The sequence below is a fragment of the Manis javanica genome, chromosome 7 (genome assembly GCF_040802235.1).
Source record: "Manis javanica isolate MJ-LG chromosome 7, MJ_LKY, whole genome shotgun sequence".
Taxonomy (NCBI): domain Eukaryota; kingdom Metazoa; phylum Chordata; class Mammalia; order Pholidota; family Manidae; genus Manis; species Manis javanica.
The window spans coordinates 33,324,525-33,342,372 of NC_133162.1; the positions used below are offsets into that span (position 1 = coordinate 33,324,525).

The 17,848-nt window shown below is 36.0% G+C and overlaps 1 protein-coding gene across 16 annotated transcripts in view; it reads left to right on the forward strand.

The window, feature by feature from the left end:
* The first annotated feature begins 4,384 nt into the window (after window positions 1-4,384).
* LOC108408187 (protein FRA10AC1) overlaps window positions 4,385-17,848 on the forward strand; it is a 61,736-nt gene continuing 48,272 nt past the window's right edge. For 10 of the 16 annotated variants that reach the window (XR_012133123.1, XM_073240683.1, XM_037015629.2 and 7 more), the window contains exons 1-8: window positions 4,706-4,849; window positions 4,997-5,066; window positions 6,799-6,875; window positions 8,220-8,315; window positions 8,441-8,486; window positions 12,944-13,020; window positions 14,077-14,160; window positions 14,723-14,807. Coding sequence is in view for 15 of the 16 variants with exons in the window: in XM_073240683.1 (XP_073096784.1) it covers window positions 6,799-6,875; window positions 8,220-8,315; window positions 8,441-8,486; window positions 12,944-13,020; window positions 14,077-14,160; window positions 14,723-14,807 (465 nt within the window). In the remaining variant the exon portion in view is untranslated. The other 6 variants (XM_073240682.1, XM_073240680.1, XM_073240679.1 and 3 more) reach the window with 6 other exon arrangements.

A 17,848-nucleotide genomic window follows, 5' to 3' on the forward strand; every position in this document is an offset into this window, starting at 1 on the left:
AGGGCTCAAGGCCCCTTCCTGGTGCTTCCATAGCCTTCTGGTCCTATTCCTATCCCTGCCCACAGCACTGTTAGGGAATGACCTGTTTCTATGTCTGTGTCCCATCTATAGCTTGAGACTTGATGGGGAAGATTTCTGTCTTTTCATGATTATAACCCCAGACCTAGACACCCTGGAGGAGAAAGGATCCAAATATACAGCACCTGCCAACCTTCATTATTATTGTGAGTTTTTCTACCTTGCAGGTTGAGTGAGGCATGAAATCTTTATATCCACAGATATTACATGACAAAAAAATAAATGCATCAGTTTTCTGATGACATTTTGGGTTCTTGGTCTCTCCTTCTTATCTGATCTGATCTTGTATGTGTCTTCTATCCCTTTTACAAGACTCCTCATCCATGACTGCCTCAGAGAGGGGTTTTACAGACATCCTGTCTCTGTTCTCTCCTCCTGGGTGGCAGGCCTAAAAATGACAATCAATTCATTTGGCTAATTGGTATATTGCTGTCTCTTCACTTTGCTTCCCAAGGTCCAGCCAACCACAGTATTCATACATCTTCCTGCAGGCACTCCAAGCAAGCGACTGACCTTTGACCAGCCTGCCAAAGATAGCTATTGAGTGTGTCTCTGTTCTTGGATTGAGCTTTACTATGGAGGTTGTGGAGCTGCCTTCTGCCAGCTTGTAAAAATACAAGAAGTACAGGCTGACCTTGCCAGTGTTCAAGGCCTGGGTACTTTCAGTCTTTTGGATGCTACCTAGGACCTTTCTCAGCACTTACAGAGCCCCCTGTCTTCCTTCTTCTCAGGGCCGACAGGAAATTTGTCTCTGACTATGTAAGTATTTATATGGCATGATTTCTGAGAACCCAGGAAATCCTACCTGTCCACTCCCCAACCTATTCTGTCATGCTTGAAATTGCTTTAATTGCCACCACTTCCATTTACCAGTTAGAGTCAAAGTTTTAGAAACCTCTAGGAATAGTTAAGATTTTTACACATAAAGTTTTTATTGAAGTACCACATACATACATAAAATTGCTAAATCATAGGTGAGAGTAAACCACTTTTGTAATAAAGGCCAGGATCAAGAAACAGAATTATTACCATGTCCTCAGAAACTACCCCCACCCCATTGCCTTGTGCCCCTTTCCAGTCACCTCCCCTGTACCCACCAAGGAAACCACTATCTTTACTCATAACAGATAGGTTACTTTTATGTTTGTTCTTTATATAAATGGGATTGTGTAATATGTATTCATTGGAATAATTGGAAACATTATGTATTCTTTTGCTCAGCATTATAGTTGTGAAATTCATCTATGCTGTTACATAGTGCTGTGGTTTATTCATTTTTATTGCTATATATTATTCCATTGTGTGACTAAACCATAATTTATTTAACTATTCTAAGGTTGATGGGCATTTAGGTTGCTACAGTTTTTGACTTTTAAGTAGTGCCATTATTTGTAACTAGTGCTTTCTAGTTCAGGACTGTCAATGAACATATGTACGCTCTTGTAAAAAATACACTGAAGAGTGGAATATTTGAGATACAGTATACACATGTTCAGCATTAGCAGGCATGACCAAATACCTTTTCCAAGTTGGTTGTACCAATTTATACTCCCACCAGCAGCTTATAAGAGTTATACTAATTTTACATTTTCATCAGCATTAGATATGTCTTTCCCATGTAGCCATTCTGGACACTGTGTAATTAGGTGTGTTGTGTTTTTAATTTCTATTTCCATGATAACTGGATAAGTGCTTTGTTTCATGTGTATTGTCTATTTGGATATTTTTTTGTGTGAATTTTCTGGTCAAGGCTTTGACTAATTTTTTTTATTAGCTTTTTGCCTTTACTTAATGATTTAAAAACTTCAAATAATCTAATAATTTATTGAATATGCATATTGTAATATTTCTCCCAGCCTGTGACTCAACTTTTCATTTTTAATAAGTCTTTTAAATGAACAGAAGTCCTTAATTTATTCTTTTCCTTTAAGGTTAACTCCTTGTGTGTCCCATCTAAGAAAGTGTTTCCTGCCCTAAGGAAGATATCATGAAATATCATGGTGTTTTCCTGTTTTCTTTAAAATTGACCTTTGTTTACGGTGTGAGGTAAGAGTCCCAATTATTTTTTAACCATATTATTCAATTGATCCAGAACTATCTATTAAAAAGGCCATTCTTAAACCTATGCTATTAGTCATGGATTATATATGTGTGGATCCATTTCCAGGTCAGATTCCAGAAGCAGTTGTTAAACTTATTCTCAAGAACAAACACCTGTAATCTGATTCTTTCTTCAAGTATTATTTATTACATACTTATTATGAACCAGGAATCATGGTAAGCTTTTTAGCTGCATAAATTCATTTTGAACCTAATCAACCCCCTGTGCCATAGGTATTATTATAATCTTCATTTTATAGATGGGGAAATTAAGACTCAGAGAATTAAATAACTTGTTTAGGACCTCCTAGCTAGTAGGTGGCAGAAACTTGACTTGAGTGCAGGTCTGGCTGACTTCGAGGTGTGGCGGCTTTTTACTGTAGTGTTTACCAGAGCAGCTTTTTTTATGGGAGGAGGCAATAGGAGTGTGTATGTTGAAGGAAGAAGGTGATGGAGAAGAGTGGAGACCAACTTCTCTCATACCTATCACACACCTATGATAGTATTTTGTTGCTTTGAATTACACAGCATTGGCACACATTTCAAATTTCATATTTATTGAAATAAAAAATTGGGAGCCACAGGCCCATGCCATAGGCACTAAGTAGATGATAGCATATATTGTTATTATTCTATGTATTCTTTCTTTCTTACTAATCAACCTCTGAGGTAAGGAGCACTCTTACATATCCGTAACCCTGATGACTAGGACAGTGCTCTACCAGAACAGGCACTTAATATATATTTGTGTTTTTTATAGTTGTTGAGATGTAAATACGTAACGTGAGATTTTCTGAGCAGGGGGGTTTCTATCCCATATTAGCTGTTTTTAGTTCAGATCATGTGATCTATACCTAATATACATATTTTAATTTTCTCTCTTTCAATAACTGTTGCCTCAAAGGGAAAAATGTAAATCTTTGGCTGAATGGTATGCAGCAACAGATATAAAAATTTTTAAATGTTAGACCTAGGAGCTACTTCCCACACAATTGATGAGTTAAAAAGAAAGAGAGAGAAAAAGAAAGAGGACAGAAATCAACAGAGAGAGAGAGAGAGAGAGACAGTGAAAACTGGGTCTTGTAGAGAGACAAGTACTCCCAATTCTAGACTCTCACTTGGTCTGTAACTTTTAAGTTCTCTGCTTCTGTTTCTCTTGTGCAAAATGCGGCTAACAACGCTGTAGCACAGGCTTGTTGTTAGAGTAAAATGAAATAACAGGACAAAAATACATTAAGCATGGTAGAAAAATGCCATTTAAATGTCAAATATTCATAGAAAGTAAATTGAAGACAAGGTGTGGGTGTGTTTGGTTTTATTAATAATAAATAAAAGAACTAAATACATAATCTAGATATTTGCTAAAATAGGAACTGCTTAATAAAATAATTCAATATAGTATAATGGTAAATTGTGAGACTTCCCATTGCTTTAAATTTTTGAATAAATATTTTTATTGAGGTATAATCCTATTGAGTTTAAAAGCAATTAAATTTACAAAAATTTAACTTACAGATTTTTAAGGTCACATTCACTGCGTTGGGTAAAGCAGGATGTATCTATAATTTATTGCCAGTGACAGAGTGGGGACTTGAAACACTAAAGATATTGTTATCTACAATGCAAAGCTGTGAAATGATTAGTGTGAATTAAGTGCCAAGGTTTTCTCTAAAATGAGCCCGCTGTAAAAATCAGCAGCGTGCCGGTTCAACAAATATTTAATTAGCGCTGTGATTTCCAAGAAACCGTGCTGGGTACTGAGGAGGAAGCAAAGACGAACAGCATCAACAGGGGAAGACAAGGCAAGACCCTAGTAACAGGCTGCGAAGCAGGATGGGGCATCATAATGTAGAAAAGGTAAAACAGGAAGAACCTGGTGGAGCTTAAAATAATTAACTTTTCCTGCTTGTCCTTTTTCTTTCCTTCTTCATTTAAAGGAACTATTTTTTTTCTTTTTCACACGTGTCAGGGTGCTTGTCTGCTGAGAATCCACGACCCAGTGAAATCTCCTCTATTCCCTATTCTTACTTTCCTCCTATATTCGATGAGCTCCTTCGCCATCCGCACTATATTTGGAATGATATCTATTGTGTGGGTGGAGAAACGGTGGAAAGTTATTTCTGTTGTAATTATGAGAACTGGGGGAGGAGGAAAGAGGAGGGGAAGGAGGAGCAGACGGAAGACTGAGACGTTCAGAGAGGATGCTCCGAGGAGGCGTTACTAAGGTTACTAGAAAGAGGATGGCGGGTGATATTCAGGCAGAGCTTCTTTAAAAACAAAACAAATTTTCAAAAAGAGGGGTGTGGGCTTAGTGCGAGCAGGTATATTAGATAATGGGCTCCCGAGAGGGAAAGAGAAAGAGGCCCAGGAAAAAACAGAACTGCAATTTCGAGAAAGCAGGAAGCCTCTGCCTCTCCTTCCGGCCCTTTTCTCCCTCTGTCTTTGTTTCCTGGGGTGATTCTAGCTGTAGCACGAGGACGGGGACGGTGTCATTTCAGTGCCACACACGGTCCAGCTAGTCCGGAAGCGGCGTCTAGTCGGGACCCGTAGAGAGAGGCGGGGAACGGGCGGCGGCGGCGGCGGCGGGGAGACCGAGCGGCCGGGCGGCTGAGGCGGGCACTGCGCCGGCTCCCTGGGGCCCTAGGTCGTTGCTGCAGTCGCCGGGAAAGAAGCAAGCGACGGCTCAGCGGGCGAATTTGGGAGGAGGGGAAGGGGTGTGGAGAAGGGCCAAAAGTGTATTGGGGTCGGGAAGAGGGACCTTGACACCTGTTCCTCGTGTGCTACTTGTTGATGATCTTGTTTTTGTTCTTGTTGATAGATTCGGTAGACACCAGGCGTCTCCCACCTCGAAATTCTCTCGGCCCTTTTCAGTTGATTCATAGCCAAAAGTGAGTGAGAGCTCTTTAATGCAACCCGACTGATTTGAGATAGTTCAGGATGCCGCCAGAGGAGGGAAAAATACGAAGGGGAAAGGAAAGGAGGAGCTGGTGGTGCGTGGTGTGGGAACAAGATGATGAAGATAATAAACATCACAGGGTTTTACTATACCAGACACTCTTCTAAAACCCTTAATATGTGGTAACTCATTTATTGTGCAGTGCTGTGCGACCGTACTCGTTAACCTTATTTTATAGTTGGAGGAAACAGATTGAGAGAGGCGAAGGAACGTGCCCCAGAAAAGGTAAATGGAAAGTCTAGAGCCAAGATTTGCATTCTGGTAGGCTGACCCCAGAACACATCTCAGCTTCACAGAATGGTTGTCCCCAATCAAGATGAGGAAGGTGACAGGACATAGTGGGAGGCCAGTATGACTTGAACAGGTGTGATAAGCTAGTTGGGGTAAGGAGTTGACAAAGCGTGTGAGAGGCAGGCGTTTCTGTAAGGTGGCAGTTGTAAGCAAGGGTAGAGGTGGAATTGTGACCTAACCTTGCCTTGGGCCTTCTTCTAGAATTTTGTGGGACAGGGAAGAAAGGTATTCACCCACACACCTAAGTTTGGAAATGGAATTAAGAAGATCGCAGACTCAAAGGATTTTATTTGATGTAACCACCTTATTTAATAGATGAAGCCCAAAGGGATGAACTAATTTATTCAGGTAACCAGGACTAGAGCATATCTATTGTTTTAGGGCCAATGCAGTGAGGTTTAGGGAGTTCTTTTCTCCTTTTCCTGCTTTACTTGTTATAGTGAATATTAAAGTTAAGAAATTTGTTGTATTATTTGACCCAGACTGTTTCTTGTAACCACATGAATTGGGTACTTAAGACATTAGTCAAATCATCATCCATCCCCCAGTAAAGTGTTCCAAATTCAATGTAATGCTGAAATCATGAGCTGCTTCTAACACAACTGAGTGATAGTTGGAATCTTACAGTATTTCTAGGACTTCCAAAGTTCAGTAGGCCAAAGAGTGAAGTGGTTTACCTAGAAGAAAACAGGTTTAAAAGAAAAAGGAAATCTACATGTATATTGAAAAATGATAGGAAAATTTTCATCAGTTGATAGTGTACTTTTCACCAATCCAGTGAGTCTAATGGATTGTAATAATGAAAATGTTAGCATCATTCAGAGGCTATTTGGAGTTGTTGAAATTGTGGGCTTAAGAATCAATAGATAAGCATAGCTGCTTATTTGCTCTGTATAATTGATATACTTCATTTATCCTTGATTTCTTCATCTCTAATAAGGAGATAATATTTCCTAATTTGCAGAATTAGAAGCAGTGTTTGTAAAATCTCTAGCATAATGTCTGGAACAATGTTGGTAGATAAAGAGCAACTGTTATTCCTCTTAGTCAAATAAAAGTGAAGCATTGCTGAATCTTGTATGTAGTCACATGGCAGCTTCTAGATCTCATTTTCAGTGAGGAGGTCAAAGAGTAACCTCCTTTATTGGCCTAATAGTAGTTAAGATGAAAATGTTGATTCATTTTCTGAAGGGTATATCTGTTATGTCAAAGTAATTGAAAGTTTTAGGTGACTTTATGGCCCGTGAACAGTGATATACCCACCACAATCCTTTAAACCTATTGTGTCTTTTAAAGATAACTTATTCTTGAACTATTCTGTTTCCTGACCTATGGTTGACTTATGTTCTAAGTAACATTGTACTTTTTTACAGATGCATGGTCATGGAGGCTATGACTCTGATTTTAGTGATGATGAACACTGTGGAAAATCTAGCAAAAGGAAAAAAAGGTAAATAATTTTTTACTGATTTTTATTTCAGATCCTTTCTAGATAAAGATGAGGTATAAATAATATTGAAAGTTTTTGGATTGTGTTTGCATGTGAAGATGATGCTCTACTGAATGAATTTTTGTTCATTAAATTAGAATGAGTTAACTCAAATTTGAGAATGGTTGTGTTAAAAATAATGTTTATGCTGTGTAGGGATTCTTGGAAAGAGAAGGGGAAAAAAGGGAAACCAGTTAAAGCTTTTAGATTTTTCTGTTGCATCTATTTTTCATTCAGTCATCAAGGACTTCTATTTGCAGTTGTCATAACTAAGAAGAGGCTTGGTTGGTGATCCCTTGAGTCAGAATGAGTGTAATGTAGAGGGTGAGACTTTGATACAGCATAATTCTTATGGTTTTGTGAATGAGCAGACTAAGTGGTCAAGGGAACAAGCTCGTGGAAGTTTTTACTGAATTGAAAGGGACAAGAATTGTCAGCAGATAAAAAGCCTGGGCCTTATAAAGAGGCTATATCTTGGTGGAGTTGCTGTGTTTAAGGGCATTGTTTTCAGCTTTCAGTGCTTAGAAACTTGATTTTGTCCATTAATCTAGGAGTTATTGACTGATTCCTGTTTACCAAACTTATTTACAAAAATTGGTTTATTATTTCACACTCAGAGTAATGTAGGCAATCAGGCATACTAATTGAGACTGAACATTTTTGTCATGTACTCAGTGTTCATGGATAACCAAAAGAATAGAAATAATTATAATAAATTACATTTTATGGTTCTTTATATTTTTAAGATTTTTTCATTCAAAAATATTACTTTGTAAGAACAGAATTGGAACAAATCTTTTTGGGTAGTTTACTTCGCTTTAGGTTATATCTATATACATACTGGGTTATGTATATATATATATAGCCCTATATATACATATTATATCATCTATAGTCTATATCATCTCTAATCAGCCTTTCTTCTTCCATATTATCAATTACCAAAATCTTCACTATTTCTATAAACAAGAAAGTTGTGGCACAAAGAAATTAGTAACTTAATCTTGTTTAAGATTAAGAAAGTGAATAACAGAGGCAGAATTTGAACCCAGGAACCTAGTTGGTCTAACACCTGAACCTATGCATTTGGGGGTTTCATCTTCTCCATTTTATAGGTATTAAAAAAAGTAAAGGTATTAATTAAGCTATTTAAGGAGACATAAGGTGTCTCAGTAAAGATCAATGAGTTTAAATTAGGACTTGAATTCTTTAAAACATGTTCCAGTTATGAAAATATAAAGAAACAGGAAGCACCTTTTGAGAAAAGTGAACTCTTCTAATAAATTTTTTTTCTTAACAAACCAGGACAGTTGAGGATGATTTACTGCTCAAAAAGCCATTTCAGAAAGAAAAACATGGGAAAGTGGCCCATAAACAAGTTGCAGCAGAATTGCTGGATAAGTATGTACCTCAGTGTAAATTCCTTTCTTTGGTTTAAGATGTTTCTGTAAACTTAACAACATGGGGATTTGATTATATTAATTAGAATATAGTCATTTGAATTTACTTAAAATTTGTCTTAACAGGGAAGAAGCAAGAAATAGAAGGTTTCATCTCATAGCTATGGATGCTGTATCCTTTTTATATTTCTAGACTTATAACAGAATATTTTAAAATCTACTTTTCGATTTTATAAACTGTGAAGTCAGATAGACCTATATTTTATTTTAAAAGATAAAAGTTTATTGATGTTGGATTTTGCCTTTTATACTTTTGAGCACAGTTCTCTTTTGCTAGTAAGATTTAGAGATGAAAATAATAAAGTATATTACTAATATTCTATAAATAGGTTTACGAAGTCCACGAACTTGCAGATATTTTTTCCAACTTGTTTTTTGCCAGGCTTGTAACACTTCTCATTTTTGCTCTTATCTTCAGTTTCATTTTAACTCTTATTCTCTTCCTACCTGGTTATTTAAGGTCTTTGTAAAACTTGGATTTAAAAGTAGGTCTGTTTATGAACTGTCCTTGGGCCTACTTGGCTTCAGCTTCAGGCATGACTTGGAGCTGTCTTGAAGCTCTATCTTGCTTCCCTGCTACAACCATGTCTCAGCTCAACTTTTTGGTAAGACTGAGGCTTATCAAACTAACTGCTGTCAGTGGTCCTCCATATTACTGTTGGGAATGTTGGAGAGTGAAAAAGAGGCCAAGCAAGATCTGAAGTATTTCTGGGTATTTATTACTGTGGTCAGTCAAGGAAGGAGACATTAATTAGATACACCCCTACCTATAGTCATCTGTTTCTAATCCTTTCTTTTTCTTTTAGTTACAGAGTTCTCTTGTCATCAGTTTATTCCTCTTATCTCCTAACCCCATAGCTTAGCTTTCCCATGGATCTCACGTGCCACTTAGTCCGTTAGCATCTCAACAACTACTCTGCTTTCTGTGACACCACTCTGTTGGTGGGTGTTGGGACATCTAGTTAAGGTGAGAGTAAAAGACTGGTGAGGGTGAAAGTCTAGGTCTCATTTTCTGGCATGGGTGGAGGTGGAGGCACAAGTTTTTTCTGGACTGTTTGGCTGGAGTAGTTATTGTCTAAAAGTTATCTATCTTGTTAGGCTTCCTCTCTTGGTTACTCAGTTAGGGAGAGCAGGCTTTCGTTGAGATTTTTTTTGTCTATGCTTGGTGGCATTTTCAGGTTGCCAGCTTCTTTACCTCCCAAGTCTGGGTTTATGAGGCAAAAAGAACTCACCACCATGTCATTCCATGGCTCCTGAGGTCCCTAGCTGATATGCCCTCTTCTCTTCTCCTTTCAGAGTCATCTTTGTTTTATGTTTAATTTTCAAAGTTTTTAGTTGTTCTTGGAGGGATAGGGAGAAGTTATCTCTGTCTACTCCATCCTCCCTTAAGCAAAGTCCTACTCACAACCTGTTTTTGTAAATAAAATTTTGGAACACAGCTATCTGCTTTCATTTAGGTGTTATCTGTCCCTACTTTCATACTAAAATGGCAAGCTGAGCAGTTGGGACAGAAACATGTGACCTGCATATCTACCACTTACTGAAAAAGTTTGCTGACCTTGGCTCTAAAAGATTGAAGACATGACCAATTAGTGATAGACTGAGAGCTAGAACCCTGGATATCTGGCTTTTCTTTTTTTCTCTTCTGAAATGTTAACTGCTTTGTTGCCGGTTTTGGAAATATCATTCTGATTCAGTATTTTATTAGAACAGATTATAACCAACTAGATTATTATTTTTCTTTACTATAACAGGGTGTAGTCACAGACAGTATTATAGATGTGGTCAGTTTTGTTACATGCATGTTCAGCTCTAGAGAGAACATCATTGAGCTTTTTTAAAACAAAAAGTAAAATGCTCATATATCTTGTTATACCACATTTAAAATAAACATTACTGTGGATTCTTTGAATATTAAAACAAAGTATTAAACATAATATCTGATTTCTTATATTCTTATTTTTGAAAGCCTAATGTTAGGATTTAACATTATAAAAGTTGCATTTTCTATTTTAGAAGCTTTATCATTGCTGGAATAACTAAATTACATTTTATAATAAAGGTAAGTTCTAATCCTTACCTTTAATTTTAGAAGCTATAACTTATTTTTCATATTGTGATGACTAAAATGAGTGATGTGAGTTTGTAGATAGTTCAGGATAAAATAGGAAGTGCTTTTTCTCCTGAAATAGAGATATATTTTGTCACAAGAGTAGTATTTGATTCAAAAATGTTCAAAACACTATATATAGTATTAAGTAGAAAGTGAATGCCCCTCTGCTCTACAGTATTCACTCTTAGCTTTAAAATTTACCCATTTAGAATCTTCTTTGAATTTATAAGCATGTATAGTATATGTTTGTATATTAAAAAAACTAAATAGACTCATACTATGCTTTTTTCTCCTACTTAGTAATATATTATGGACACAGAACAACTTATGAGCAAATAAAATCCTTAATTATTTTTTTGTTTTTTTTATTTTACTGTCATTGATCTACAATTACATGAGGAACATTATGTTTACTAGGCTCTCCCCTTCACCATGTCCACTCCCACAAACCCTATTACAGTCACTGTCCATCAGCGTAATAAGATGCTGTAGAATCACTATTTGTCTTTTCTGTGTGCCTCCCCCCACATTATACATGCTTATTGTAATGCCCCCGTTCTTTTTCCTCCCCCTTATCCCTCCCTTCCCACCCATCCTCCCCAGTCCCTTTCCCTTTGGTAACTTCCATTCTTGGGTTATGTGATTCTGCTGCTGTTTTGTTCCTTCAGTTTTTTTCTTTGTTCTTATACTCCAGATATGAGTGAAATCATTTGGTACTTGTCTTTCTCCACCTGGCTTACTTCACTGAACATAACACCCTCTAGCTCCATCCATGTTGTTGCAAATGATAGGATTTGTTTTCTTCTTATGGCTGAATAATATTCCGTTGTGTATATGTACCACATCTTCTTTATCCATTCATCTACTGATGGACACTTAGGTTGCTTCCATTTCTTGGCTATTGTAAATAGTGCTGTGATAAACGTAGGGGTATATCTGTCTTTTTCAAACTGAGCTGCTGTATTCTTAGGGTAAATTCCTAGAAGTGGAATTCCTGGGTCAAATGGTATTTCTATTTTGAGCTTTTTGAGGAACCTCCATAGTGCTTTCCACAATGGTTGAACTAATTTACATTCCCACCAGCAGTGTAGGAGGGTTCCTGTTTCTCCACAACCTCGTCAACATTTGTTGTTGTTTGTCTTTTGGATGGTGGCGATCCTTACTGGTGTGAGGTGATATCTCATGGTGGTTTTAATTGATAAGTAGTGATGTGGAGCATCTTTTCATGTGTCTGTTGGCCATCTGAATTTCTTCTTTGGAGAACTGTCTGTTCAGCTCCTCTGCCCATTTTTTAATTGGATTATTTGCTTTTTGTTTGTTGAGGTGTGTGAGCTCTTTATATATTTTGGATGTCAACCCTTTATTGGATCTGTCATTTATGAATATGTTCTCCCATACTGTAGGATACCTTTTTGTTCTATTGATGGTGTCCTTTGCTGTACAGAAGCTTTTCAGGTTGATATAGTCCCACTTATTTTTTTTTTTTTTTTTTTTTTGCTTTTGTTTCCCTTGCCCAGGGAGATATGTTCATGAAGAAGTCGTTCATGTTAATGTCCAAGAGATTTTTTTTGCCTATGTTTTTTAATAAAGAGTTTTATGGTATCATGACTTACATTCAGATCTTTGATCCATTTCAAATTTACTTTTGTGTATGGGATTAGACAGTTATCCAGTTTCATTCTCTTACATGTAGCTGTCCAGTTTTGCCAACACCAGCTGTTGAAGAGGCTGTCATTTCCCCATTGTATGTCCATGGCTCCTTTAGTGTATTAATTGACCATATGTGTTTGGGTTAATGTCTGAAGTCTCTATTCTGTTCCACTGGTCTGTGGGTCTGTTCTTGTGCCAGTACCAAATTGTCTTGATTACTGTGGCTTTGTAGTAAAGCTTAAAGTTGGGGAGTGAGATCCCCCCCACTTTATTCTTCCTTCTCAGGATTACTTTGGCTATTCGGGGTCTTTGGTGGTTCCATATGAATTTTTGAACTAGTTGTTCCAGTTCGTTGAAGAATGCTTTTGGTAATTTGATGGGGATTGCATTGAATCTGTAGATTGCTTTGGGCAGGATGGCCATTTTGATAATATTAATTCTTCCTAGCCAAGAGCATGGGATGAGTTTCCATTTGTTAGTGTCCTCTTTAACTTCTCTTAAGAGTGTCTTGTAGTTTTCAGGGTATAGGTTTTTCACCTCCTTGGTTAGGTTTATTCCTAAGTATTTTATTCTTTTTGATGCAATTGTGAATGGAATTGTTTTCCTGATTTCTCTTTCCATTAGTTCATTGTTAGTGTATAGGAAAGCCACAGATTTCTGTGTATTAATTTTGTATCCTGCAACTTTGCTGTATTCCGATACTAGTTTTAGGTAGTTTTGGAGTGGAGTCTTTAGGGTTTTTTATGTGCAATATTATGTCATCTGCAAATAGGGCCAGTATAAAATCCTTAATTTTTGCATTTCAGTATCAAAGGCATACAAAGTTTATCAATGACTATATTTTATACTATGGTGGCAAAAAGGAGGACTTCAGGCGATTGGGGTAAGTATCATGGAGTTTACATAGGATTGGAGGCGGTATAGATGTCTCTAAAAACCTATAGCTACTGTGTCTTCTGTCATTCTCCCCTGCTTTCCATTCCTGTTTCCTTCTCGTGTCATAAATTGCAGAGGCCCTCCACAGCTTCTAGCTAAGCAGTTTGTCCTGAACCTGTTTCCCTGGCAACAGGCCTCAGGTAGCCTCCTGAGTCAGATCTGTCCCCAGCAAGTACAGGATATGTGAGAAATACTCATGCTTCTGATTATGCAGTAGTGTTTTTTTTTGGTAAGAATCTTTGAAATATTGAACTTTTTAGACCTCCTTGTTTTTGATTGCCTTTTTAAAGGTAGGGTGAGTAAGAAATCTCACTCTAATTTCCCACACTGAAATTCTTTCTTATAGTTGAGGCTCTTCTATTAGAGTCTCTTATTTTTGTGTGTGTGGTTTTTTTTTCCTCAGACTTAATAATTTTCTGAGTTGGTAGAGACCTAAAAAACTATGCCATCTCATCTACCCCAAACTTATTTCCCCTCTCAGTTTAGCCTGTATTCCCCAATAATCCCTTGTTCTTCTCCCAGACTGTTAAAACATCTTGAAAAATCATCCCCTTCATTTCCCTTCCTGCCTAACTCAGTCTTTCTAGGAAGCTGTAGTAAAATGAGGTATAGAAAATTCTTCATACATTTTGATCTCAATAGGATGGCGTTGCTGACTTTTTTTTAGATCCTGAAACTTATTTTCATTCATTTTTACTTTTCTATTTAGTGTTTATTTCTCGTCTTGGTTAAGGTAGTTTAGCACCATTTATATAATAGAAAGCAGTGATAGAGATGGACAGATTCCTTATCCATTTAACTTCCTTATGTAGCAGCATTCTTTTTAAATGTCTTCTGAAAATACTGAAAGTTTTTTATAAATATGTTTACATGTACATAAAACTATCTTTATCTTCATGAATTGTATTTTTACTCAGATGTTCAAAAATCTCACAGAACTGTTTAACCTCCTAACTTTGACTAATTTTGTGTTTTATTAAATTGAAATAGTTTTATTTTCCAGGGAAAATGACAAAACAGACATGGATGTTATACGAGAAAATCATAGATTCCTGTGGAATGAGGAGGATGAAATGGACATGAATTGGTAATTTTAGCTATCTAAGGCCTAATTCATCAAATACTTTATTTCTTTTTCTCCTGTTCTCTGAGTGTTTTCTTACTTTGTCACCTATCTAACACATTCAACCCCTACATAGAACAGTCCTGAACTGAGTATATAAAACCATACTGTGAATCATTGAATCAGATTTGGTTCTTTTGGTAATTTTTAGCAAATTGCTTGACTTTGTCTTTAGAAAATAATTTGTAACATTTTTATTATTGTTTGTTGTCTTGTAATGTGCTTCTTTTTACATTTTAAAAATATTTTTGGAAAAAGTAGTACCTGAAAATGGTTTAAAAATCCAAACATTACAAAAGGTAAAAAGTGAAGAGTTAGGCTCCTTCTCATCACTCTCAGTCTTTAATTTTCCCGCCCTAGAGAACCATGAATAGTTAATATTCAGATGTTTATGCATGTGTAAGTAATAGGCCTCTTTTAAAACATTAATATTTATATCATATGTTATTATTTGACACTGCTTCCACGTAGCAAACTATGGCTGAATTTTTAAATGTTCAAGTTTGTATTTTTTTAATGGATCTAGGGAGAGGAGACTTGCAAAGAAGTACTATGATAAATTATTCAAGGAATACTGCATAGCAGATCTCAGTAGATACAAAGAAAATAAGGTATGCCTTCCAAATATTTACAGAAGGTTTTTATTCAAGCACAGGATACTTTTTATGATACTGCCAAGCCCGTTATTCTTTTTAAGATGCAAATTTGAGTCTAAGATCTCCTGCATGCATGAAGTATCATTTGGATCGTTTAACCTCTGCAGCTATGGAATTTACAAAAGACCGCTTTGTTAAGGATACTTTTACTTTAGCCAAGGCATGAAAAGTCTAAAATTAAACACCAGTGACTGTTGGATCCTATTTAATCCTGGCTCTGGCCTAGAGACTCTAGTGGTTATAATTAATAATTTGACACTGCAGAATGATGTCTTGTTTCACAAATGATGTTTGAAATTGATAGGCTTTTTTCTTTTCAAATTGATTACCATTTATAATATGACAGATGCATATCTTGTTATATTAATATCTATTCTAGCAAAATTATTTCTCATCAGTGCTAATTAGTTGTGGCAGATTTCTGTTCCACTTTACATTTTACATTAGTTAAAATATTAAAGTAATTTTTGGTCTTATCTCAGATTTCACATTTGTAGCTAGAGATGGTGACCCAGAAACAGATGATCTCAGTTTGAAACAAGAGGGGAGGAAATGTTCCATAAATTTATGTTTGTGATAGTGTTATATTAAAAAAGTACTATGTCTATAGTATATATAGAATGTATCGTATATATAGTATTATATTAAGAAAGATAACCTATTTAAAAAGCTATCTTAGATTTATCATCAGGATTTCTTTTTTGTTTAAATAGTTAAACCATAATTGGCTTAATTTTTTTTCAGTAGTGAGTGCCTTTAATATGTGGGTTGCTTCACAATATTCTTAAAGATAATGGTAATGTCTATTTTTATAACCCTGTTTACAAACCTATGCATTTGATATATCCTAAAGACTCCCTCCGTGTCTTGGGAGCTAGCTCTCATCTTTGTACTAGTGATTGGCCATCTTGAATCCAAAAAGCACCACAGTAGTTGGGGTTGAAGTCACTTTACTGCAAGTCAGGTATGAAATTCAGGTCTTCCTAGGAACACACAAAGTAGCTTTTTCAGTCTTGGCTCATTTGTTGGTTGTTTTTCAGTTTTTGTTGAGGACTGGGCTGGGTGCTGTGAATTAAAACATGATTGGTGTCTGCCCTTTTGAAAAAAACCATAATTGAGGGGAGAAATTATACATAAATAAGTAAGCATTTGTATTCTCCATTTGGAAAAATGGCATATTACTGAAAGTCGCACTTTAAAGAGGATAATCTTGAAACATGTATTTTCCTGTTAGAACATGATGAGTAGATAGATAGGAGGGTAGGTGTAAGAAATCAGATATAGCTCATAGGTTTTGAGTGTGGATGCTAGAGAAATAGGAAATATGAAGAGGGGATTTTTTTTTTATTAATAAGACTTAAATTTTTTTTAGGGCAGTTGTAAATTCACAGCAAAATTGAGGGAAAGGTACATACTTCCCATATACTTCCTGCCCCACATGTATGAAGGGGATCTTTTTTGGGGGTAAGATAATGACTTTCTTGGCATACCATGTTTGAGGTGTTGAAGGAAAGTTACACTAGCGCCTTTGATTTCCTTGCAAGGGTATATTTTATCATAGTTTTATTTACACAAAGCCAGCATTTCATGCATTTTTAGTTAACCAGCTCCCAGCTCAGTGCCTAATGTTTATAGTAGATATTTGGGGCATTTTTAGTAAATTCCAACCTTTGTCCCATATCCCCATCTTCTTTGTTGCTTCTTTTCTTTCATCATTGAGAATTTGATAGGGGCAGTGCATCAGTTAGGATTAAATTTAGCAGCATGGAACAGCAAGCACCCCCAAATAACACTGGCATAAATGCACTAGAAGCTTATTTTTCTTTTACATGAAAGTCCAAGTAGATGGAACTTTGTGTTGTTAGAAAGTTAAGATCCTTGTGTCTTACAGTGTGTGACCTCATTGTGATAGAGCATAGAGTGACGAGAAGATTAAGCACCAAATCCTGAGTAACTCCAGTGTTTAATGCAACCTGTCAGCAGGAAAATTTGTTGGGAAGGAATACAAAAACATTGAAACAAACAAAACCTCTGTGAAGTGTTTAGTAGGACAGATTATATTTGTTTGTTATGTTTCTTATTGCCCTAAAAGATTATAACCTTCTTGGTGACAGACTATTTTAATAATCACTTTAAATCCTTAACAGAGTACCAAGCCCAATAAGTAGTTGTTCAATAATTGTTGAATAGATTAATGAAAGAAAGAAAAAGTTTGGAAACTTGCTGTACAAGTTTGACTGTGCTTTCATAGATATCCCAACATATGTTTGATGGCAAGTAGTCTTCTTGTTTATGGCCTTGAGAATAGAATTAAACAGTTACACTGAATGTTTGTGTATCTTTTTCCCTGGAGTGGGGGGATTACATTTCTGTTGGGTTTTAATCAGACTATTTTGAAATATTTTGAGCCTTCATTTGCATTTAAAATTAAAAAATAACTACTTCAAGTAATAGGTGATTTTTAAAAATAAGTGAAGTTAGCTAGGCATTGAACACCTATGCACTTGAATTATGTATGGTTGTGTTCCAGTAAAATTTTATTTATAAAAATAGACAACAGGACTGTGGGTGAAAATTTCCTAACCCCTGGTGTCCTATGTACTATATATATTATCCCATTTAAACCTCTTAACCCAAAGAAGTAGGTACTTGAATTATTTATTATTTACAGATGAGAAACTCAGGCATAAATAGATTAGATAAATTGTCCAATGTTATACAAGTATTAAGTGGTAGAGCTAAAACATAAACAATCTGACTCCAAAGGCTCCACTCTTTTACACTATAGTATAATGCCTCTTACTGTACCATAACCTCTTTGTGTATGTCAGTGTCATAGAACAGGATATATTTTTTATTATTTTAGGTATCTTGTGACCTGGCATCTGTAAGTTTTATTAGGTAGTTTAAAAATAAAGAAGATAGTTCCTTAACAGATAAGTTGTTAATTGTTCAAATGTATTTTTAAATACCTGTAATCCTATAAAGAGAGAAAA